The sequence below is a fragment of the Sylvia atricapilla genome, chromosome 6 (assembly GCF_009819655.1).
Source record: "Sylvia atricapilla isolate bSylAtr1 chromosome 6, bSylAtr1.pri, whole genome shotgun sequence".
In the NCBI taxonomy this organism is placed as follows: Eukaryota; Metazoa; Chordata; class Aves; order Passeriformes; family Sylviidae; genus Sylvia; species Sylvia atricapilla.
The window spans coordinates 50,820,178-50,844,650 of record NC_089145.1 but is presented as its reverse complement, the minus strand read 5'-3'; the positions used below and the strand labels follow the sequence as shown (position 1 = coordinate 50,844,650).

General features: G+C 35.4%; 1 protein-coding gene across 5 annotated transcripts in view; it reads right to left on the bottom strand.

Moving 5' to 3' along the window:
• TTC7B (tetratricopeptide repeat domain 7B) overlaps positions 1 to 24,473 on the bottom strand; it is a 124,138-nt gene that overhangs the window by 33,990 nt on the left and 65,675 nt on the right. For 2 of the 5 annotated variants that reach the window (XM_066321921.1, XM_066321925.1), the window contains 4 exons: positions 10,637 to 10,753; positions 6,524 to 6,621; positions 2,969 to 3,133; positions 1,172 to 1,222 (listed from right to left, as the gene is read on the bottom strand). In XM_066321921.1, coding sequence (XP_066178018.1) covers positions 1,172 to 1,222; positions 2,969 to 3,133; positions 6,524 to 6,621; positions 10,637 to 10,753 — 431 coding nt within the window. The remainder of the gene's footprint in view (positions 1 to 1,171; positions 1,223 to 2,968; positions 3,134 to 6,523; positions 6,622 to 10,636; positions 10,754 to 24,473) is intronic. The other 3 variants (XM_066321922.1, XM_066321923.1, XM_066321924.1) reach the window with 3 other exon arrangements.

The window sequence follows — 24,473 nt, the reverse complement described above, 5'->3', positions numbered from 1 at the left end:
ACCATAAAAGAGAATGCTATTCAATGGTTTTACATTCACCCCATTTTAAACATTTCAATATCTACATAAAGAAAAAAATGCTTTAACTGCAGTGCTCATGCAGGAGAAAAGAGGAAAAACCCCCCATGACTCAACTTTACATGCACACAAAGCGCTGGAAGTAAGAACATTAGTGGTGGGGCACTCAGAGAACTAAGAAAAGCAATTACATAGTACAAAGAGGCAGCACCTTCTGCAGGACTAATACATCCCTTAACCAATGCATTGGATAAGACAGATTGGCAGATTTAGCCAAAAATCACAATTTCTTTTAATTTAAAATTCATTAAAAATCTGAGATACTTTTTATAATCACAAATTACAAAGCTATCTTAACTTTTACTACAAAGTTGTGCACAGAGATGATAGTAGTCAGGTAAGGACAGCATCATTCACAAAGCATCCTCTCAGGTCTTTGAAAAAGATTTTATGTGCTTAGTCACTGTCAAACATTTTGGCTTATGCATCTTCTTACTTTTATCTCCTTCACCAAACTGACCTCCTGTACTACCCAAAAAAATCTATGGAAAGATAAACTAATCAATTTAAAAATATATAATTGAATGCTATGAACACAGCTTTATAAGGTAACTGGCTAGAGAAAAAGAATATTATTTCATGTCCTGATTAAAACAGCAGTTATTTTTATTGATCTATATTCTTCATTGTTTCCTATTTAGCTTGCTTTCATAATTTCATTATTTCAAAGTGTACTCTTCATTGATTATACAAGCAAAACTTATACCACAAAAGAAAGTAATAGCTTATTATGAGTCACGATAGTTGCAATATTGTATTCTGGATCAGCATACTTCTTTAGGAATAGCATTGGTATAACACAACATACTGGCAGTAGGCCATTGTGTTACACAAGACCTGCCTAATATATCTTTATTTGCAGTCCTCTAGAAATGAATACTGCCTCTTTAATTATTAAATGCAAGTGTTAGTTGAGTGCATTCAGGTCTCGTAAGATTACAGGCCTTAGGGTGACTGAATGGGCAAAGAGCACCAGCCTTGCTTTACACACTACCAAGCTTCAACCAGTGATGGACAAAACATGTATGTCTTGTGGTAAAGGTGATTTTAGTCCTTCAGAAATTAATAGAACTTCACAGTGAATACTACTTACAAACTGAAAATAGGGAGTAAACCCCATGAAAGTAAGCATCTGATGGACTGCCTTTGGATAGATCAAACCACAAATTAAAACCCAAAGTAAGACGAAAAAAATGTTATATCGATAAATATAAGCTAAAAATTCTAAGAAAGCCAAAAGATTTCTGATAACCTTCAAACTGTAAATCAGGTTGATAGAATTTCAAAAGATAAAAAAATTAAATAAGATGTTACACCTCTAAAATCATGTTCCTGTTCAACAGAAATTGGAAGTCAAGTCAATAATACAAAATGCCCTTGGGTTCTTTCACTAGAAAAAAAGAATTGAATTGAGCGATATATAGAACATGAGCTTTTCAGCCCCAGAAATTATATAAACGTACCATAGGCATCTAGGAGAACTGCTCCTTATTCAGACAGCTTTAACTTTCATTAATTATTGACACCATACAAAGGACTTCAATATCTTTTTTGTTCTTTTTGATGGTTCTGCTACTTCTCATGCATATGGTAGAAACTCCTTTCCCTGAGGATACAGTAGCACAGTAGCTTGGAAATGGAAAACTTGGGCTTCATGTTATGGAATCTGTGCTTTAGCTCCATCATTCTTTCAGTTTGCCTTCATTCTTGAGTAGGTTCTGACTAACTTACAGCTTTGTCAAGAACGAGAAGTTTAATGTTAACTGGGATGCACTGTTTACAGTACAGGTCTGAAGAAGTTCAAGTCAATGACACCCAAACCTGTAATAGCAGCCAATCAGCAATTCAAATGCTCCAAGAAAGTCAGACTTCAACTTCTCTAGGACACAGATCTCCTGGCACTTCCAGTTACAGGCTTACATATGAGCTAGTGTTTTCAAAAGCCTGGTCTTATGTCAGTGACTTAACAAGAGAATTTTGCTAATATGCAAAGATTTATTTGCTATGTTTTGCTTGGAATTAATATATTTGATGTGATATCAGGCTAAAGGCTAGGTGTCAAAATTAATTTCTTAACATCAGATTATAGTAAATTCAGAGACAAAACGAGTACTATGTATAAAGGTATGAGTGAAGGACAATTTAAGAGAAATTAAAAGGAGTTAAAACAAAATGGCTGCAAAACAATGTAGATTTTACCCTGTCACCTGAACTACTCTAGCAGCATTAGTGTACATTTTGTACTCAAACAGCATGGAGATTGATCTTACAGCTGGATTGAACTGGCATCATTTCAATTAACAGAAAGGCTTGAAACAGCAGAATGCTGATTTTCAGTGCTCTAATGCCTCCTCCAAATCATTCCAACATGCTCTACCTGCATCATGATACACACTGATATTTATTTAGGCAGGGCAAAACCTGCAAAATGGTTTCCTTCATATCAATATTCAGGGAATGTTTTGGATGTAACTAGCTAAATGCTTTCTGCAATAAATTTATTAAAAACTGTCCAGATAAGAGGAGATTCTGTGGGAGGGACAGTCTTGTTAGGCAAAAGATGCCAGCACTGGAAATAATTTACATCAGTAAATGCTACAAAGCAGCCTTGACCAATAATCTCTTTCACTGAACACCTATAATTCTCTGTAACACTCATGAGAACAGAGTATTAAATATATCTGTAGCTTTACATCTTTTGGGATGAATAAAACAGTCTTCTCTGTTGAAACTCCTGAAACCCATTCAGTATTTAATGAAAGGCAGTTGAAAGGCCAGATTTCACTGACACGGTTGAAACATAATCTATTCAACCATGGTTTATCAGATATGAAGATTATCAGAAAAATACAGCACAAACACGCTCATCAGGAATAGAAAGCCAATTTACAGCGAGTAGGTGAACAGGGCTCAGGAACTTGGTCACAGTATGGAGAGGCTGCATGGGGCCAGACAAAGGTATCTGGTTTAGGATGAGGATGAGGAAGATGAGAAGATACAAACAGTTGGAGAGGAGACTCTGTTCTTGAGAGAGAAGATGAGGAAGTATCAGAGGCTAAAAAGCGAAACAAAGAGAATGGTAAGGGGATGTGGAGGGAGGGAGAGGAAAGAAAAAAGATCCAACAGGGTTTAATGGACTCATGGATGCCAAAAATGCAAAGCATTTGTTTCACTATTCAGTAAGATTGAAATGGCTCCTACATAAAAAAAAAAAGTATCACTTCTAAAAGCAACAACAATAAAAATACCCCTTTCTTTTTATGTGCTCAACTTTCATACCAAATTAGATTTTGAAAGCAAATAAAATATTTTTCCCTATGTTCCAATGCATAAATTAAAAAATATATTTAAGTAAAAATAAACGCCAAAATCTAAAACTCATGTAATATTGTTTCTTCCTATGATAAATTCAGTGGACTGCAATGAAACTGAACAGAAAGTTTTTAAAAAGACTGATTGTAATTTATCCTAAGCAAATAGCCAATGAGTTGTAGAGATTTGCACGTTTTCATCTTTGGATATGAAATATGTCTGTCTCCCTGTGAGACTGATTGATTCATCAAAGCTATTTTTTTTCCCCTCTATATGTATTTCCTTCATTGATATAAACAAGTATGACTGCATGTCACTCATAGCAAGCCAACTGAAACAGAGACAAACTTTAAGTAAATTTGACATAGTTATTGATCAGGACATTAGAATCAACAGTCTAGCCTTGGAAGAAACGCACAATACATTCTTTTGATATTTTAAAGGCTGCACAAATCTAAACTTGAATCACTTAATCAATACAGTATTGGTAAGAGCTCCATACAAAGCAAGTTTCCAATCCTTTTTTTTTAAAAAAGGTCATCTTCTGCTTAATTGATACATTTAAAAATAAGTATTTACACCCATTGCATCTAGATTTTTTTAAGGATTATAACTTCAAATTTGAATTTTAGCTCTCATTTCTTGGTAGTTAGATGACTGAATTCAGAATAGACAGGCAAAGGGGTTCATCATCATCATCATAGATGACAAAGTTATGATGGGGAAAATTTCGTAAGTTCATATGTATCCAGACATATAAATGTATTCACAAATGTATTCAGCGTTACACCAGGTAGTTTAACAAGGAGGGGAGCAAACATTTCTATCCTGAGAGGAATTTCAACCAGAGCTTTCTTGCATTTTATCATTTGTTTACTTATGTGCCAAATTCCTTCTGCATTTCTAAACACTGTGGATCCACAGAGTTTTGCAGGTGAGCCCTTTCAGCCCTACCGAAGTCTAACACGCTGACCATCTATTGTTTCTATCATCTACCTGTTGTGAATAATATTTTATTGACAGCCTGCTTAAGCTTTCTCAAACACTGATAAGCTTGACTGCTTTCATTTTTGTAGTATCATTATCTTTTAATTCCTACAAAATGTTTATAGAATACTCTGATGACGAATTCTGGACAAATACTGGATGTGGAGCTTTTTAATATAAATTATTACATAGCCTCAGTAGATAAGGAAGTTCTAGTCCTTGCCAGAAATTGAGTACTGGTATTGCAACAAGGTTTCTTCTGCTAAAATTACCAATTAAAAAGAACCCAAACACAAACAAAATCAACTCCAACTCCCAACTAAAAAAAGGAAAACATAAGGGACATCTACCACTGACCCTCCACAATTACCTTTTACAAGATAAATAATCAAAAATGGATCCCATATTTTTAGTTTTCCATCTTGTTCTCCTTGACAATAGAGTTATGTTCTAGCAATACAGCTGAGATACGAAATAAATACGATATATGATATTCTGAGATACAGAAAAAACCACGATTTGGACCTGCTAGAAAAATCAGAATGTATGCAGAGATCCTATTTGGATCAGGATATTGGCTGCAGGATTTCTATGTGGGGCAGCTTCTTGAAAAGATCACTGCTTTGAATGAGGGTTCATCTTTTCTTAAAAGCATTGAGGAATGTGCAGTCTTTTAAGTGCACCAATTCACTGTGCTCTCAAGAGTGGCAGATATAAAATAGGACACCCTGAAGGTGTAACTCAAGAGCTGTATGCCCCACTGGAAAAGAAACAAAGAAAAAACCACTACTAACCACAAAAATCCTTTCTCAACACCCATCCCCAACAAACAATTTTTGAAGGCATAAAATTTTATCCAGAGCTACATCTATCTATATATGAAATCTATAATGTACTTATGTTCTTAAAAATGAAACAATCAGCTAGACTAGAATATAGAATGATCACTACAGCATGATATAATATTATCTTATCCCTTTTAATTATACGAATACAAGAAGACATTAGATTCCATGTTAATTACGCCATATCATATTGCTGTTCTTTGAAATCAAGTGACCGTGATCTTTGCAATCAAAACTGCTTGCACTATAGCAAGCAAGCACAGAACACTACTTTAAGTTCAAAATTGAGAGAAAATTCAATACAAGTTTCACTTTCAGAAGCTTAATAGCTAAATTGGATTTTTCTCTATTGCACTATTCTGATATTAGACATACAGTACACATTTCAATGTGTCTTAATTTATGGGTCAAGTGTACTCAAATTCATAGGCTGGCAAATCTTCCCATAAGCTGTTTGGGTCAATGGTGATTGAGCAGAAATATACCCCTGAAAGGTCCCAGGAAAAGCATTCCCAAGACTCAGAAAAAAAGAAAACTTTCAATATTTAAAACACAAGGAAGATACAGCAAAAGTTTTTGGAATTAGCAGCATCATGAAAATTCCTTCTGCAATCTCTGCAGAATGCATGGCTCATGTCCTTTTTTGACTGCATAACTTCTAAAGTATATTAATTTGCATGGGGATAACTGAATATAATAATACAGGTGAATTATATATTGTCAGCATTTACTGACATGTAACTATTTTAGCTCTTACGTGGCATACCTGTGCACCACGATTTTTTGTATGTATATAAAGATATCACAGTATACATGATTTACAACAAATAAATCTTGCTTATAATGTCAAAGTATGTCCACAGTAAGTCTGGCCAGCCATGTAATTATATTTTAACATTTATTTGAGATTTTAATTATTTAAAAACAATGCCTTCTATTTTTTTAAGATTAAAAGTTCTCTGATTTTTTAAAATCTTTTTAACAAAAATGTGCAAATACTGAACAAATTAAAAAGAACTAGAATTTGGCAAGGAGGCTAGTTCAGCATACTAATTTTTAGCCCTTGCATAAGGAAATACTACTAAACTCAGCAAGATCCATACCATAGATATTTTAATTTACGGAGAACGTGATCAGCAAGTACTTCATAAATTAAAAAGAAGAAAAAGAAACCTTATATCACACAATGTCTATTTCCACTTCCATGACAATAACGAAAATATAACTTCATTTTGAAAAAAAAAAAAAAAAAAAAAAAAAAAACTAATACAAAATCTATCTTGTTCATATGCAGTTCTTACCTGTTTCAGGATCACTGAAATCTGGTAATGTAATTGTATTAAGCTGTCGTCTATCAGCAATAGCTCTGTCTAACAAGCTGCTCCCACGTCCAGAATCACTGTAATGAAGTACAGAAATTGTAAGCTATTAAAGGACAAAATTATATACTGATATACAAGTTGCACACTGCCCTACTCCCACAAAGGTTCTTGCTATAAAAGTTACTGCTATGACCAAATTTAGTACCAAGCACTACTAACCACTCACAACGCATTAAGCCAGTTCCACTAAAACAGAACTAAGCTGAGCAAAATTAAATCCTTATTTACTTCAGCAATTCTGTTTCCATAATTAATACAACCAAAAAGGGAATAGTGACTTTTAATTTAATTCATAACTAACACCTCTACAGAAATAATCTAATGTACCTTGAATACTTGTATGATATAGGGTACAGGTTTCACAGAAAGCCGAGAAGGCAGGTGTAAGTTTGAAAATACACAATTTCTCCAGACTGAATAGAAAAACTAAAGCCAGGACATCTCATTTTAGGTAAAGATGTTATAAAGGGCTATTTTGGTTTTGTGTTTTGTTTTTCTAATATATGTACATATAAATATTAACTACTTAATGTTGAACTTTATTCTAACAGCATAGCAGAAACATTTTGAACACTCCTAACATCTCAGGAGCCTAAGCAGTAGCAGTGATTTTTACTGACTGCACCTGTGGGCAAATGCACTTAACTTCTACTTCAGCAGTAAATCAGTATCTGCCCCTCAGGCTTCTTGTTGATATGCTTGCTGAAAACTAACTGCTTCTAGAACGACCATTAAAGATTCAGCAGAAGAACAGGGACTGAAGAACTAAGTGTTTTTTTCTCCTTAAGATGAGGCAAGCTTTGAGACACATTGTCAGCAAAGTGTAAGGAAGCACATATGGGCATTCCTTCTTTAACATTCTATGGTTAATACTGTAATTTCATCTTTAAGATTGTTAAATCTGGTACTATCCACTATCAATAAATATTTTCTTTAAAACCTCATTAAAAAAAAAAAGACAAAACACCCCACAAACTTAAAAGTAATTAGCTTTAAAGCAGTTGAACTGTTAGCCCAACTTAGCAAAGTGCAATATTTTGTCTGATTTTCCCTGAAGAGAAAGAGATCTGTGAAATTCCTAGTTTAAAGTAAAGCCTGAGAAACCTTAGTCTAAACTGCAAGCCTGGAATTCAGCACATCTCTCCATTTGCCTTAATTTTACAACTGCCTCCTAAATCTGGATTGCATGAAGAGCAAGAAGTCTCACAACAGTTCTTAATAGTTGCAAAAGTCAGTGAAACATTCCCTCTTTTCAGAGCTGCTACTAAAATGTAGAATTAAAATTTTGCGTTACCCTCACATTGTTGCATTATTTCCTTACAAAATGACATAATTATAGAAATCCACAGGAAAGAGAAGGGAACTATCTGGGCCATGCACTATCAACTACAGTTGCTACACCACTTGGTGCAAATTTTGTGTGGTATTTATTTCCTCAATCCACGTGCAACCACATGCCAAATGTTGCTGACAAGTAGAGCCAGACCTGCCATCAATATCTTCTAAGCACAGCACTGGCACTGTGGCTTTTTCCTTTTTCAAATGCAAACCATGAAGTGGAAACGAATTCAACTATTTTCTAATGCATTTTAAGCAGTAGGCTAAAGGCAAACAAGCCTTGCAGCACAAAATAATTTTAAAATTCATATTAACCGTCTCATGAGAAAAAAGTTTGTCAAAAGAGACAAAAGTTCTATATTGACTGAACAAATATAGTTCACAGTATTGTATTTGGTACCTTTTTAAGGTATATCTAGGTATTTGTGATTTATTTTTATTATTAAAAGAGTATTGCAGATAGTGAACCTATGTTCCCACAAAATCTGATTCATTGCAGATGAAATATTTAATATAAACCACAGCTTATCAAAAAAGTAAATTCTTATCTCATTGGAAGAATGATACACTAAATTAGCTTCCAGTCTAAGTCATGACAGAAAAAGATACTTCAAATAAGCACAAAAGATATTTAAATCTTTGAAAAACAACATTATAAAAAGGTTTAAAATGATTAAAAGATCTTTTAATACTGGCTTAAAGAACTTTTTTTAAAAAGCCTTCAATTATTTCCAGTGGGAGACATAATTTTCAAATGCTGCTTTGCAACAAAATGAAGTCTATGTTAAAACTACAAAGGTTGAAAAATTAAAGCTTTCACAACAATCCTACATCATCATTCTTCAGTACAAGAGGACAGCAGCTGGGTGAATAGAACTTCCCAGTCACATTTCAGGTCTGTTACCCCTGGATAAGAGTTGGATGGATCTGGATTATTGTGATAGAATATGTACCTACTCAGTCCTTACATTTCACACAGAGCAGCCAAAGAAAGACTACAACTCGGTATATTTATTCACTGCTTGATGTAACTGTGTGTGACTTGGGAAACCTGTCTCCTTCCATCGTGACACTTATCCATAGTTCCTGTTCATTCTGAATTTGATCTTAATGCACTTCCATAACTTCAAGAAAAGACTTAGATGGCAAGATAAAAAAAATCAGTATGAAAAAAAAAATCAGATGAAAAGTAGTCCTCACTATTTTCCACTTAGATGTTCTTGAAGGAGAGTGGTGCCAAGGAGAGTTATCAACCACTGCTGTTTGAAGCTGACACAGCCAAGAGTAAGTTTTCACAGTCACTGCTGATGTCTGAAGGAGGCATTACTTAATGTGTGTTTAACACAGCACAGTAGCTCTTAGCACAAGAACAACAACGCAGTAATGACAAGCTATGATTAGAGCCCTGATATGTGTAAAGGATATAACAGCAGAGATGGAAGGTGAAAAATTGTGTTGGAGTACATGCAAAGCCAGCCTGAAATTAGGCCTGCACAGAAACTGCAGCTATTCTGCAAAGTGTAGCAATTTGATACTAAACTCTTAACCCTGCCTGCCCACACACACAACCAGCCAAGTAAAATAAAGCACCACCCACTAGGTTAGAAGAGAAATTTTCTCCCTGGCCCCTACTACTCATTCAGTGACTTTGAATTGAAAAGATTCAGCTCAAACCTTTCTGGTTGCTGACATACTTGCTTTCTGTAACCTGAGTGATGCTCCCTGCTCCACAACGCAGTGTCAGGGTCCCTCAATATGCTGTGACTGACTCAGGTGCACTCCCAGGCCTCTCCTGCCACACCCTCCAAACTTCTGCTGCTCTGAATGCTCACTAGCTCCCTAAGGAGAGAAGCAGTTTTCCCTCTTCTGCCATTAGGTCAATTCTCTCAACCTTCTTAAAGAGAATGCATGTGTGTACAGGACTGGAATCAAGGTACAACAAAAACTGAATGTCCATCATACTGCTGCACAGGTATCTGATGCCACCTGGTACAAAGCCCTTCTGCTGTACCATCTCTCCTCCAGAAGCTGTCAATGCTTCAAACAACCAGACAGCAGGAAATTCTGCTTGTCTCCTTCTCCAGGTATTTGATAAACATGTTGAATAGTACCAGTACTATGGTACATACCCTTCTCATTTGTTTCACAGCTTATATAAATAGATACGGCAAAGCATTTGGAAACCCAAACAGGACTATAACAACTTATATTTAAATATTTGTTGATGCCTTTGAAGAACCTAAATAGGTTCATAAGCAAGATCTCCCTTTAAAAAGGGATGCTGACTGTGCACATCATTTCCATCCGATTGATCCCTGATGCTCCACTGTTCTAATTAACATCTTTTACTCTTTCATAGCATTTAGAGAAAGCCCTTGAACTAAATTCCTACTACAGCAATCTCTCCACTAGCCAATATAAAAGACTAAAACCTTGAGTTTAGTCTTCAGTCGAGTTACTCAATCTGTGTAACCAGTCTTCATCATCGCAGAACTTAGCAGCTTTGGCCTACCTTACTTCATAGAACCAGGGGCAGTTCCACACGACCATCAACTGGTGTCTTGTCAGATTGCCAGAGGATTAGTTTGTTTATATGAAATACCAAAAGAAGTAAACGCAGGACTGCTGACCTAATATTACCCCAAAAAGCTACTGAGCAAGGTAGTGAGCAGCTCAGCACCCTCAACATCGTACCTTGGGTTAGTTAGATTGTAGCAAGATTTCCAGATCTGGAGCATGTGTTTGCAGGTAAGGAGTGCTTCATCTGGGCCTCTGCACAGGGACTCCAATTTGACTTTTGTAAACAGTAGTCTAGTGAAAAGGAAAAAGAAGTTAAAAGATATTCCAATTTAAGAAAAACATTTTTAAAGACAGCATCGCACCAAACTGGAGAACTTCAAATACAGTAATAATTTAAATTTAATTAAACAATTGCAAAAAATATCTAATGCCATCAAAGTAACAGTGCTTTTTACAAGATGCCTTTTTCAACTAGACAGAAGCAATAGTTGACAGGATTTTTTTTAATTAAAAAAAAAAAGGACCATGTAGCTTATTGAAATTAACAGTACCACAGGATTCCACAGGATGCATCAAGTTGTAGGTTCTCCACCAAGATTAACTTAGACAGTTTCCTAGTTATTTAAAGAATATAAATACAGTGTGACAATAAAGCAGCTAGTCCATTGGTAGGCACATTTATAGGAGTGACAGCACCTAGGAACAGATAATACACTACAAAAATAATAATTTAAAAGCAATTTTTAGTTAAATCACAGATTAAAGAGCACAAAGCGGGAGGAGAGCATGCATATAAAACTGTTAGCCTACTTTTCTGTTTTAAAACCCAGGTGTACTTTGGCATTTTATTCCACTGCAACCTTAATCATACTAAGTGAAAAATTTATGATTGCTCATATGGTTTGCGTGGGAAGACTGAGAAGAGTGTAGAGGGGGGGTATGTGTGAAAGCTCAGAAGTTTCTTATCCCAAATACAAACTTGGAGGCTGCTAATAGTAACTGAAAAGTGCAGAGAGTTTTCTCAAGAATAAGAAATTAAACCAAGTTACAGTGGTTAAATCTTCAGCATTGCGCTGAACATCCTTGGCAAAAACTACTCAGCACGTAATTCTAAAAATGAATCACACAGCTTTAAGTGTACAAAATGTGCATTGTGGGACTGAGGAAGAAACAAAAGGCAATTTGCTGTGTTAGTTTAAGAAAATGAGCATCTGCCAGCTACATAAGGTCATAGGAAGTCTCACTTGATATGTTGGTAAGGCTACAGAGCAGAGAAATCACTCTGTAACATAGAGCAGTTACACGAGTTTAGCTTTCTTCCTATCAGTAAATTTGATTTGAGTATACAAGGAACTATATGGATAACTTAACTTAAGAACATTTGGCAGAGATGTCCTCTCTAAAGAGTTGTTTAACAGTGACTATATCACTGATAGAAAAACATGTCCAGGTCTGTCCATCACTTTATTGAAGAAAGAAGAAAATACAACAAATAACATTCTCCTTCCTTCATACTCCCCTCATCTAGTGTACCCTTAACGCGTGCACACGCATGCTTCACCCACAGAGCAAGATATAGGCATCAAAACCTGAAACCAAAATCACAGGAATCTATCTCACACAATCCCTTCCCTGCTTCTCTGTGAGTAAAATGGCACTTCAAACTGTCAAATGTGCTTACAGAAGTTCAATTTATTAAAATTTGTGACTATAAAGCATTTTACAAAATTTATGGAACATAATCAATTCAGAAGCACTGAATCTGCATGTCATTCTAGAGTCAGTCATTATAATATATACCTTATTATGTACAGTTTACAGATAGACTGAATTTCCTTTAACGGTATTCAAGCATTTAAGAGTTTTAGGGATTTTATAGCAGAGGGAAAGGAACAGGGTCAGCAAAATTCTACGATTCAGCAAGCAAAATTTAAAAGGAAAAATGAAGCAGGAGATAGAAAGGGAGGGTATTTGGTTATTTGGTTATTAAGAATTAAGAAACTGCTTAAAACCACATGTACAACATAACAGGAGTCTGTGCAACAAAAATGTTGGAACCTGGGCTGGGATGTAGGATTCAACATCAATACAGCAGAAGACAAATATACGTGTAAGAATGAGAGCAACACATCAGTTTGGTGCTTTTGGATGCACTTAGTACATGTTACAACATCATTCCCGTTTCTTGTGCATTTTGGCAGTCAACAAGAATGGGTGTTCACACATTTTCCAAAATACAAACAACAAACAAAGTATATGATGGAAAAATATTCATGATTCTAATAAAGAAAGGCTAGGAAATTGTATCTAATAAATAAAGTACACTGGTGTGGGATTACCCAAGCGAAAGCAAAAATAATCTTGTAAGTAGGAAAGATTGTATTTATAAAGCCACACAGAGCAGCTTCCCCAGATCCAAGAAATATTTGGACTATAAATCTTAAAAGAACTAAGACACCTCAGAAAACTGAAATGAGATGTTAATAATAAAATGAAAACCTGCCAACTACAGATACTTGATAAATGGGGGAAGGATTGGAAGAGGAAGGAGGCAACAGAAAGGAAAAACAACATTGTGACAAATAGGTCTCCCATATTACTTTAATTTTACCAAGTTCCCTTGAAACATGGCTGGAGGTACAAGCAGCTCGGGGACAAGTATTACCAGGAAGGTTTTAGAAGTCAAGAGGTAGGTTATCTGAAAAAAGACTTTCTGAAAGGTCAACCTGAAGCATCCAGCTCTTCTGGAATACTTTGCAGAGCCTGCATTACAGACACAGAGAACTTTAAACTTTACAAGAAGATTTGATACACTACTAAGATGATGAAGAATAGATAGAAACTACCAAGTGATAGGATGATGAAGATTAAGCTCTATATTTTATGAACATCATTAATTATCTGTTTGTGTCTGACAGTCAGAAGTTTAAATTACTAGCACATGGTCCCAGAGTAACTTTGACATGGTGGAACAGCACTCTATTAAGAATAGAAGTACTGAGGAAAAGAAAATATTCAAAAAATAAATGAAGAGTAGAACAATGTGTGTCAGAGATGTGGAATAAATACAACAGATAAGAGCAGAAATCTCTTTGGGTCAAATCCTTTGGGGAAGGGAAGTAGGAAAAACAGGTTCTTTCAAAGACAGACTAATAGGGCATTTGTTCAAGCATCAGTGTTTTGTATGGATGCAGATCTTTAACATTGCTAAAAATAAAGTGAATTGTATCATTTTAGGAGACTAATTGCCCAGACACAAAATGAAGAATATATCAAACTCTTAAGTGGAAAGACTTAGTTATTCTTGGAGCTAATAGCTGATAAATTTATGAAATAGCTACTGAAGCAGCAAATGACTCCATTACTTGAAGACTGTTCTCACTAACTAATGAGGACATTATAAAACAACTGCTCATAACCTAATCCATATATTACTGGATTTTTATTTAAATAAGGAATGAAAAATTCCAAACGGGTTTATAACTAGGTCTCTGAATGTCAGTGACAAATAACTTGATAGTGAAGGTCAGCAAAGACATCCAAGATGCAGCAGAAGGCTGGAGTTTAACACAAGGATGCTCAAACATTTAAGGATCTGCGTCTCAAGTTGAATGGGTAAAACTCCACGTGTGACAAGCCAATAATTGATAAGACTGTGCAAGTAAGACATCAGAAATGTGCAGAGATCTTATCAAGAACAGCAGGGGACAGGCAGGGGAAAAAAGAGCAACACAAAAAGCTGCATCTTTTGTACATTAGTAAGAAGCTAAACTACACCTGAACAGATTATTATACACTTAAATTATAGTCTTTAAAGGCTTTTTTGTATTAAAGTAGGAAAAAAGAGAAAATGTGTTTACTAAACAGGGATGAAAATTAAGAATACTCAGGAATGAACCCTCAATCTTCACCATAGTCTTTTCCTATGTTGTCTGAGATATGAAAACTATGACAAATGAAGAATAGGAACACTTTAAGAATGACTAAAGTTAAGGCAGTCAATTACTATCCATTTCTCAGAATTATGGTAACAGTGACACATAGGATTGTCCTTTCTAAAGTAAAAACTTGAAAGAAAATGTCACTTCTGGAACACCTGGGGAACAGCATCTATATTGGCAATGATTTTATCAGGAGGGAAGGAGCATTAGATAACACCATTGATGAATAAAGGAGTTTACTGCTCAAGATTAATAAAGAGATTGCACCAAACTACCTGTGTAACCATTATTCCAAACCAGAGCTGCCTAACAGCTGGGCTCATCAAGGTAAGACAGCTGTGAAGAGGCCAGATGCAATTCAGGGACTACTTGTTGGAACAGAAGGAGAAAGACACAGTGGCATTGTGCAATGTGCCAGTGAGACCACACCTGGAATGTTCTAGGCAATTCTCTTTGTAACAGTTAAAAAACCCACACACTTGAGGAATTTCAAATTGGAGCAGCTTCACAGAAAGGCTGTAAGGGTGATCCATTCACTGGAAACTACAAAATACAAAAATTACTTCATTTAGTCAGTCTAGCAGAAAAAAAAGAGCCAAGAAAAGATACAGATTCTTTCTATGAATACAGATGAGACAAGCATCAGGATGGGAAAAGAACAATTTATCTAGAGGAAATTGTTTCCACAAAAACAAGTTAACTAAAGGCTATTCAGACTATTAAAACACTAAGGGTGGGAGTTAGGTCTCCAAAATCATAATTAGGTTGTAGAAAAGACTGCTTCCCCACAATTTGTTTTGCACAGACCATAGAAGAGGCGGTGCACATAACCTAACTTCTTAAAATACAATTGCTAAGTTCATGAAAAGTATTACAACTATATTATAGAGCCTTGTGACATCCAAGGTTCTTGCTACTGCTTTATTTCCTTATCAGTACAAACTAATCTATTAATCCATGATCTGAAGCTTTCTTTACCAGCCAACCAGTGTAATTTGTAGTAAAGAACTTATGAATCTCCAAAATACAATTGTCCTAATTCTCATCCAGCTTGTTTCAGTTTTTGAAGATGCTACAACCACCAATTTTCTTTCATAGCAACTCTCTTAAAATGTCAGAAGATCAAGAGGAGTTAATTTTTCCAATACTGGCTTAAACTGTTGAAGGTATTTCTAATCTGTTGAATGAAGCCCTGCTATGTGACAGGTAACACTACTAATACTGAGAACTCTCAGCCCTTTCAGTGAACAGGTATTGCTCTCCTCCAGCATCATTTTAAAACCAGCCGTTTTGCTTTTGGGAACAAGTCAGCAGTTTCCACAACTGTTGTTGTTCCACAAGTTGTTGTGCACTGTAAGAGCACAATGGCTTGGATCAGCAATAGGTGGATTATCTGTATTTCATACACTACTGCATGGATGAGACCTGCCTTACATTCTGTGATCCTTTCTTCAAATCAAGGAACATGACACACTTTGATGGTTCCCCCAGATCTGCCTGCTACAGCACTGTCACTCAATGCAGCAGTAATCAGGAATCTCCCTGAAGTACACTCAGACGAAGCAAAATCCTACAGGAAACTTATAGTTCCTCTAGACTTCTTCTAAAGGGTCCATATCCCCATATCCTGATCAACACTGATCAGAATGTTCTATTTTCAGTTAGTATTGGAATCAAACTTCATTATTATTTTCTTATTATACAAATTATTTACATTTTTCAGAGCTTGAAGGAAATAAAAAAGAGCTGTACATAACACTTAAAAGAAAATCGAAAATTATACTGCATTGAAAATTAGAGTGTAAAGTACCAAAAGCCTTGCTGAGAAACCTAAGAATCACCCTAGGAAAATAAAATATAAAAGGATGCATCAAATCTGCTTGCTTAGAATACAGGATTAAAAATGCAACTACTTTGGTTTATGTTTAACCTACTTGGAGTAAACTTACTAAGTTTTAAGAGAAGCTTTTTAAATAATATAAGAGTTTGCAATGAGTAACTTCAGCTAACAGTATTTTTTACATGACAATCAATTATTTAAAATGTTAGAAAATAATTAATATACTGGGAGTCCCATAAATATGGATACAAGCAACAAACAAGCCACACAAATTATCAAACAGCAGCCTGATCTCCCTGAAAACCACATCAATTTCTACAATAGCTTAACTAGAATAATAAACTTTATATATAATTAATTCTGATACACAGCTTGTTACTTATGGGGGCATAAAAGAAAGGTGACAGTTCTGTGTGAAGTTATATAATATTTCATTTTTCACTTTCAAGTGTTTATTTGATATAGCCCACAACTTCAAATCTGCAAATGCTAGAATTCAAAAGAACTTGTTCTGATTTTAAAACCAAGCACTATATTAAAAAAATCAAAGAACCCCCCAAAAAACTATCAAAGCAACAACACCCCCAGCTCCCAAAAAAGCCCTCACCAAGTCTAATCACATGACTTGTAAAATCTTAGACTAAGTAGTTTGACAATAATTCTGCACTAAAAAAACCACACACACAAAAAGGATGCTGCAGAATGTAATGCTAAAAATATTGAACCCTGAAAATAAATTATTTTAACAGACAATGTAGACTTCTTTTCAAATGATCTGAATTTAAAGGAAAAAATAAATATGGTGATGTAGAGCTTACATTCACATGCATACTTCATACGGTTTGATATAATTTCTGTAACAAACTGTGACAGTGTCTACTACTTGTGTAAATTAAAGCAGGTTAATTATGAGATCTTGCAGAATAATTGAAGTGGGAGAGCAGTACACAGAATGCATAAATATTATTCAAAACTGATTATCTGCAAGGATCTAATCTATTGACCTTTCTAGATAAAGTGTTAGCAAGCTGCTCCTTGCACTCAACAATTACATGCATAGGAAAACTTCTGATGATTGACAGGAAACATAAATCAGGAAGTAGGTGGGAAGCCAAACCTTGGCATGGCGAGTTTTCTCTATGCCAGTACATGCTGTGAGCAAGTGCCCTTCTAAAAATCTTGTAATTACTCATAAATAGTTTAGAAGAAAAAGGCTAAAATTAGAAAAAAATCCTGAAGTTCCCAGTGTTTATCTCATTCACAATCCAGATTTTGACCATAGTTTACTGTCTGAAAGTTGGTAGCTTCTTTTACAAGGAGAAGGTAGGGCTGACTGCCTTAAAATCCTTCCCTTGAGAATTTCAATTGAATCCAACAAGATTCTAATTTACATGTAATATACCTCCCTAATGAAAAGATCCTTATAAAACACAGTAGGAAACTTTGTCTAGAAACTGTTCAGCAGCACAGCTTAATAGCTGTCAGGCCAAATTTCTTTTCAAAAATGAAATGTATAGCTACTGGAACAAATACAGCCTTTGCAATAAAAATAACTAATCAAGAGGCAAGTAAAAATGCCAGCAAACAGGTAGTCGAATCAAAGTCTCCAGTGAAGCAATTATGCTCAAAATAATTAACAAAACCCTTTCCAAGAGATGTGATGCAGGTGCTTCTCTGTATAATGTTACCGAATTTTACAGTAATAAATGTTACTGAAATATTTTGTGCAGTTCTGGCTCACGTGTGATGAAAACTGGCTACAGTGCAAGGAATGACTGAAAGGCTGGAGAACATGCCCTTACTGCCAGCAAGTACCATGATGTTCTTATCAGAAAGGACTTTGGGAAGTGGTCTTACTGCAGAAGCTACCATCAAGAGAATGAAGTCACCAGGATTGCAGAGGGCTTAGCAAATTATGATATAAAAAACAGTGGCTGGAAAGAAACCAATAAGAGATCAATTTAAATTAAAAACAAAAATGCAGTCTTAATGAAAAGTGCAACTCCAACACTGAAACAAGCTACCACGTGCAACAGTGGTTTCTCCAGGTTTTGATGTGTTCTAATCAAGATTGGAAGTTCTCTGGAAGGTATGCTTTAGCTAAACCTGTATTAATATAAAAAGTAAAGTAAATTTAGGAACTTCTAATATACAGACAGTCAGGGGGTTTAATATTTCATCCTCCTGGCTTCAAACTATTAATTCAAGCATCCAGTTTGGACAGCTGTCCCTTTAACACTCTCTGTAGCTAGCTTCACATTACTCAACTCAAATAACTGCCTCATCACCAAAACGCAAAATTGCACAATTGTAAAACATTAACCTACAGGGAGAATGACAACATAAAACTGGACAGACTATAAAACATATAGTTTTATAAAGGCTGTATTGACACATTCAGGGATCTTAGATGCAACCATGATAATCAAAGTACAGAAAAATTTATAGAAGTGTCTGCTGCAATTGCAAAGTGAACTGCTGCACAGTCAGTCTACTCCATTTTGAGTATTCAAGGAGAGTTCCATTATCAGGAAAGATATAAAGAGTTCATTATAAAATATGAAAAATTATCATTTGTAAGTACCTTGGAAACACTAAATGCCCAACACTGGCAACAGGAAGCCAAGCAAACAAATCTAGTTTTTGAAAAACTTCAGAAAAGCTTAATAAAATATAAACTTAATAAAAAATAGATGCCCTAAACTGTTTCTCAGTCAGTCACCAAACCTTCTCCAACACTGGCCACACAGATGCCAAGTGCTGGGAAGCCCATATACACACAGAAACATGGATGAAATAAAAATAGGCTGTTCAGATTGTTATTTGAAGCATGACTCTCAAAAATGCGAAAGAAGCACCAAAACCAGCCCCAAAACAACACAATTTTGCGAAAACCATGGGCTGGTATATTTGGTATCCACTGGATGGTTTTCCTTGCACCCTGTTATTCCCCATATATTTATTTCCAAAACAGTCAGACCTGTGATTCTTGGTGCAGTGTATGTATACTGTATTCATATTATTAACTCAGTGTCCTTAAGAAAATGTAGATCTCTAAACTATAATGAAGATAGTTTCTGACTAAAGCCAGAACAAATTAGTTATACTTGAAAACTTTTTGTTTGCCTGCCTTGAATTCCCTGCAGCAGCCAGCTCATGACCCAAACTGGGACTCTTTCAATCAAGTTTCAAAGAATCTACAGCCTAGCAAACATAACTCAGGGATAAGACCCCGAGGCCAATGACCAATTTGTTATATAAAGTAATATCTACCTATCAACAATGTCTTTTCTAATGGACCATTCAGTAAAAGCATATAACAACAACCAAAGGGGAAGAGGGATGGGGGAGTGAGGTAGAAGAGCACAGGGAAAAAAAAAAAAACCTACAAGCAAACAATACTGTGTTTCATGACTTACAGAAAAACCATTCCTGAGAACTAATTCATTTAACTCCCAATATAAACAGGATCAACATCAAATGGATTTGAAAATTCATGTTGTCAAATATTGACAAGAATGCATACACAAACTTTAAATACATTATTTTGGCAAGCATAGCACACCACTACTTCTTGTCCAATCTTATATTATCATCCTTTCCTTAAATAATTCCCAGTGCTCTATTTATCAAGGAAAAAAAAAACAGAAAAGCTCAAGTTTTACCAGCACCACACTGCAGTGCAACTACAACTGACCTTGAAAAAGCAGGATAGGGTAGTCTGTTTCCTTCAGTTGATCAATATCTTCCTGTCCCACAAAATACCACTCTATATGTATCATCCTACACTGCCTGTACCAACCTGTTATTTTTTTTATGCCCACCTGGACATCTCCAAGAAGGAAACAATTTTGTTACTGAACTGAGAGGAATGTTAAAAGTTCCTGTGATTCTGGGAAACCTAATGTAGCTCAAAAGAGCCCTTGAGGGTCAGGAAGGAAAAGATTTAATAGTTTTCAGAGGAATGACATATTGGCCTGATACTTCTGTGAAATATTCTTGGAAGAAAAAAAATTTCCATCACACTTCAAGAAATGTAAATGTTTAAACTGTGAACTAAGTCTTCAGTTGTCTTCAAACTTGTTACCATATGCCTTTCCTTTTTGAGTGTACTTAACATTAAAATAACATGGTTGCACTCCTCAAATAACCCATCTGCTGTTCCCTACTTCTGCTACTTTAAAAGCTTGTCAGCTGCTATCCATTGCAGTTCCAACTTTCAGCATAAAATTAGCAATTTACTATTTATTTTGCCTAATTACACTAATTGTAGGCATTATATTCATCTTTAAGTGCCCCAGCATTTGAAATAATAAGGGACCCCCAAACAGTTAAGAAAACAGTATCCCAAGTACTCTGTAAGAAACCTGACCCTGTCTTCCTTGACTAAGAATCCACTTTTGACTAATCATGAATTCAAAACAGACAGAAGTGTTGTTTCAAGATTTCACATCATTCAGAACTCTACTAAGATATAAATTCCTTGTGACAAGCAGATTAAAAAAAGAGGGAATATTGTAAATAAGGGTGCTCAGAGAATTGCACATGTATGATAAATATTGCTCAAGGTACAAGCCCAACATGAACCAATGCAACGCAACCACCACTATCTTGTATCAACCTGAACACACCCTCAGACTGTAATGCACACCTCTGGGGCTGCTTACACATTCAGAGTGGGAAATCACTGGATTAATAGAAATAAAACTCAAGGAAACCCCAGCAACTGAGACCTGAAGCCTCCTTCATGGCTAAGTACTTTAGTAACTTAGGATATATCGTGGCTCCTTCCTTACTAGTCTCTTTGCATTCAGGACAGCATGTCGCTGCTTCTGTGTCAGGAGGAGAAAGGGATCATCTTGCTCAGCTTTCCACATAGTTTGATGTTTAGGACTCTGAGCTGCATCATTTGTGGGTTAAAATCCTGTCAAGCTGGAGAAGAACTGGACTTCACATTTCTACTACTGGGACAAGATCTCTAATGAACGGAGAAAAATCTTAACTTTCAATGAATTCAAACAGCAGCACCTGATTGGGATTACCTATTCAGGTTAATTAGTGCTGGCACCTTATTCCACCCATCTCAGTATTGATACCGAGGACAGTATTCATGGTGTTTTCAGTATCTTAATTGCTCAGTAATTTTTTGTCTAGAGATCTTTTTGTCCCTAGATTAAAGCATGCTCAGATTGCAGGAGGCTTCAAAGATTAGCCAGCATTTAAAAGGAGATTGATTGTATTCACACAGCTGATTTCTTTATAAGTGGAGTGGCTACAACATAGCAATTTAAGCCTACAAAAGGTTTGAAAAAATGGTGCTGTAAATATTCAACAAATAATTTTCTTTTTATAATCTCTGAAAAAACATTACTACATATTTACTTCTCTTTTAGAGGTTTCTTAGATTTTTGCCAATAGTTTTTCCAATACCTACTCAGATCTCAGAGCAAACTGCACATTTTTGCTGTAAATATAATGAATACAGGGGGAACAATCAACTCTCTATTCAAGAAAAAGCTACACCTTGCTGCTAACAGCCCAGGGTGTTTGCTCATTCCTTCCACTCCTTTAGATAATGATGGGACTGAATTCTTTGGCTCTGAGGAATTTCTTTCTGCTTACTGACCTAAGATGCCTAGGGTAAAATCATGATCTCATTGGCCAACTCTCTAGCTTTATAGCGTAGGAAGGTAAATATTAATTGCAGATCCAAAGATATGCTTGCTGTATGCCTCAAAGACTGAACATGAACTCCAGAAATGCACCAGGTTTTCAAATGTCAAAAACTGACAGACATAATATTTACTAATTGATTACAACAGACGAGTGCTGGAAAGTAGCCACTTCTCTAACATGATTCATGGTGTATCCTATGAGTTCTTTGCAACCTCTGGCATTTAAAAAAGATGCAGTATTAAGCTTGTGAAAATGTAGATTCTTTTTAAAAAATACAGCTGTGAAGAGAGCAAGAGCAGCACTGAGTGCAGCATATAGAGGTATAGGAATAATGCAGAGCAAATAAAAAAATAAGGAATAACATAAATTACAAGCACTATGCTTTAATATTTCCAAGTATAGAGATGGCTTTGATGCTGCAAAGCCATCATAGTATCAGTTTGTATAAAGGTGGGGTAAAGGGTGCTAACAAAAATACAGATAATACTAAAGAACTCTTGAAGTATTTAGCTTACTGGAATGCAGGCATAATTAAAGCATAACGATATCTGAAGTGTTTACTAAACCCAATAAAGCACCACAGATGAATAATGAAATGTTTCAGTGCATCTGAAAACTAGCAAGGTGTAGAGGAACACAAGAGGATCTCTTTCCAATCTACTAAGAAATACTATGAAATTATACTGTTTATAGAAGTTGCAAAACAAGAACATGGACTCAGCAATACACAAGGCAGTTTTGTTTTGTATTTTATATATAGGCAGATACATGTTGTCAACCATTTCAAGAGCACCACATATAGTTTTCAAAAGCTGATAAATCCTTGCAAAAATAACCCAGTTACATGATAGAATCAATCCAAATTTATATTATTGACCAGATGTGCCTGTCTGGCTGTCAGTATCTATTGCAGAAAGCAGACAAGAAATCTCAATCATATTTTCGATTTCTCTTGGAACTTGACAGCACTAAAAATGAGACTCTGAAAGACTTTCTAGAGATGCATTTAACTGTTTCACCTTGGATCCTTCAGCATCAGATAGTGATTCCTACTTCCAATTCCTCTGAAATTCCCTGATCTTTACCAGCATACTGTAACACAGTACACTCTTTCACCACTGAATCTGTATTATACAACAGCACCAACAATTTAGAACCACTATTATGACCTATATGATTAATATATATACATACATTAATACAAAGATCAATAATGAAATGAAAACAACTCAGACAACACGTTTAACCAGAGTTGCAGTGTAAACTACTCTGGAAAAGCCATGAATCACATTTGAAAAACCCATAAATACCTTCTGAATGCTCATAAGAGTATTTTAAATGTTTTACTGAATGGAACCCTTGTTCTCTCATTACAACAGAGATTAATATAATAGGGAGTTCTCTTATAACAATAGAGAGTTCTGAAATTACAGTTTCAGAAATACTTCTGGACTATTACTACTCTGAGACACATAGCAGTTGCAGCTACGTTATTTACAATGCTTCTAAGTGGCAAAAGATGAAACGAGAACAGGCAGCAGATGACAATCAAAGTCATAAAAATGTAAAATTAGGAAGGTATAAAATTAGGAAGCTGATACTTCAATTGCCTCTCAAACCTTGACTTACTGACAAGTCCCTCGGTCTTGAGGAAAACATGAACAGATTTGAAAGAGAAACTACTACGTAGCTCTGAAATTTTGAAACATGGATAGAAGCCCCTGATAAGAACTGAGACAAGTCATAGGTGTGTAGATAAAGGAAGTGAGATATAGTAAAAGGCAACAAAAGCCATTGCACAGAACTGGCTGCAAGCCACAGAAGTTCTGACAAGGAGTGATTTCAACAGAGGTCTTGGTCAGATCTGTGAGGAAAAAGGCAACAATACCTTAGAGAGACAGTCAAATGGAGACATGAAATGTCAAGGAACAGGAAGCAAACCACTATAGTTTCTATTTTCTAACAAATAATACTTAAAGAAATCATCTTTTTCTGTTAGGCTGATATGATACCAATTTATGATATAGGCTGGTCTTTTAGAAGTTAAGAATAAAGTAATTAAAAAAATTGTCCAAATAAGTATGTAAGATATGTGTAATATTATGGATTACAACCTTCATGACAGCTGGTAAAGCATCAAAGTGAAAGACTGGAAGTTAATGGAAGCTGCCCCTGAGATATTTTCCTATAAAGAATTTTATTAGATTTTCGTAAGAAAATAAATTTTAAAAAACTCCAACCAATCAAAAATAAAAAAAGCACATACACACATTAAAAAACCAAACCTCTTACAAAAGTACAAAATCTAAATGTATGTTAAGATGTACTTAACATGAAAAATAAACAGAATGAATTATTTCCTTCTTAAACAAGAGAACATTTAGCAAACATGCTTCTTCCCTGTTCACTCATTTAGTTGTCCATCAGCCAACTTCAGATGACTGTTATCTAAGCAAATGAGGAGATTCTCTGTTTCACGATGTATTTTATGAAATAAATTCCATACAATATCCATAGAGTTATCTGTAGGATGGGATAAAGCTGTCCTAGGTAA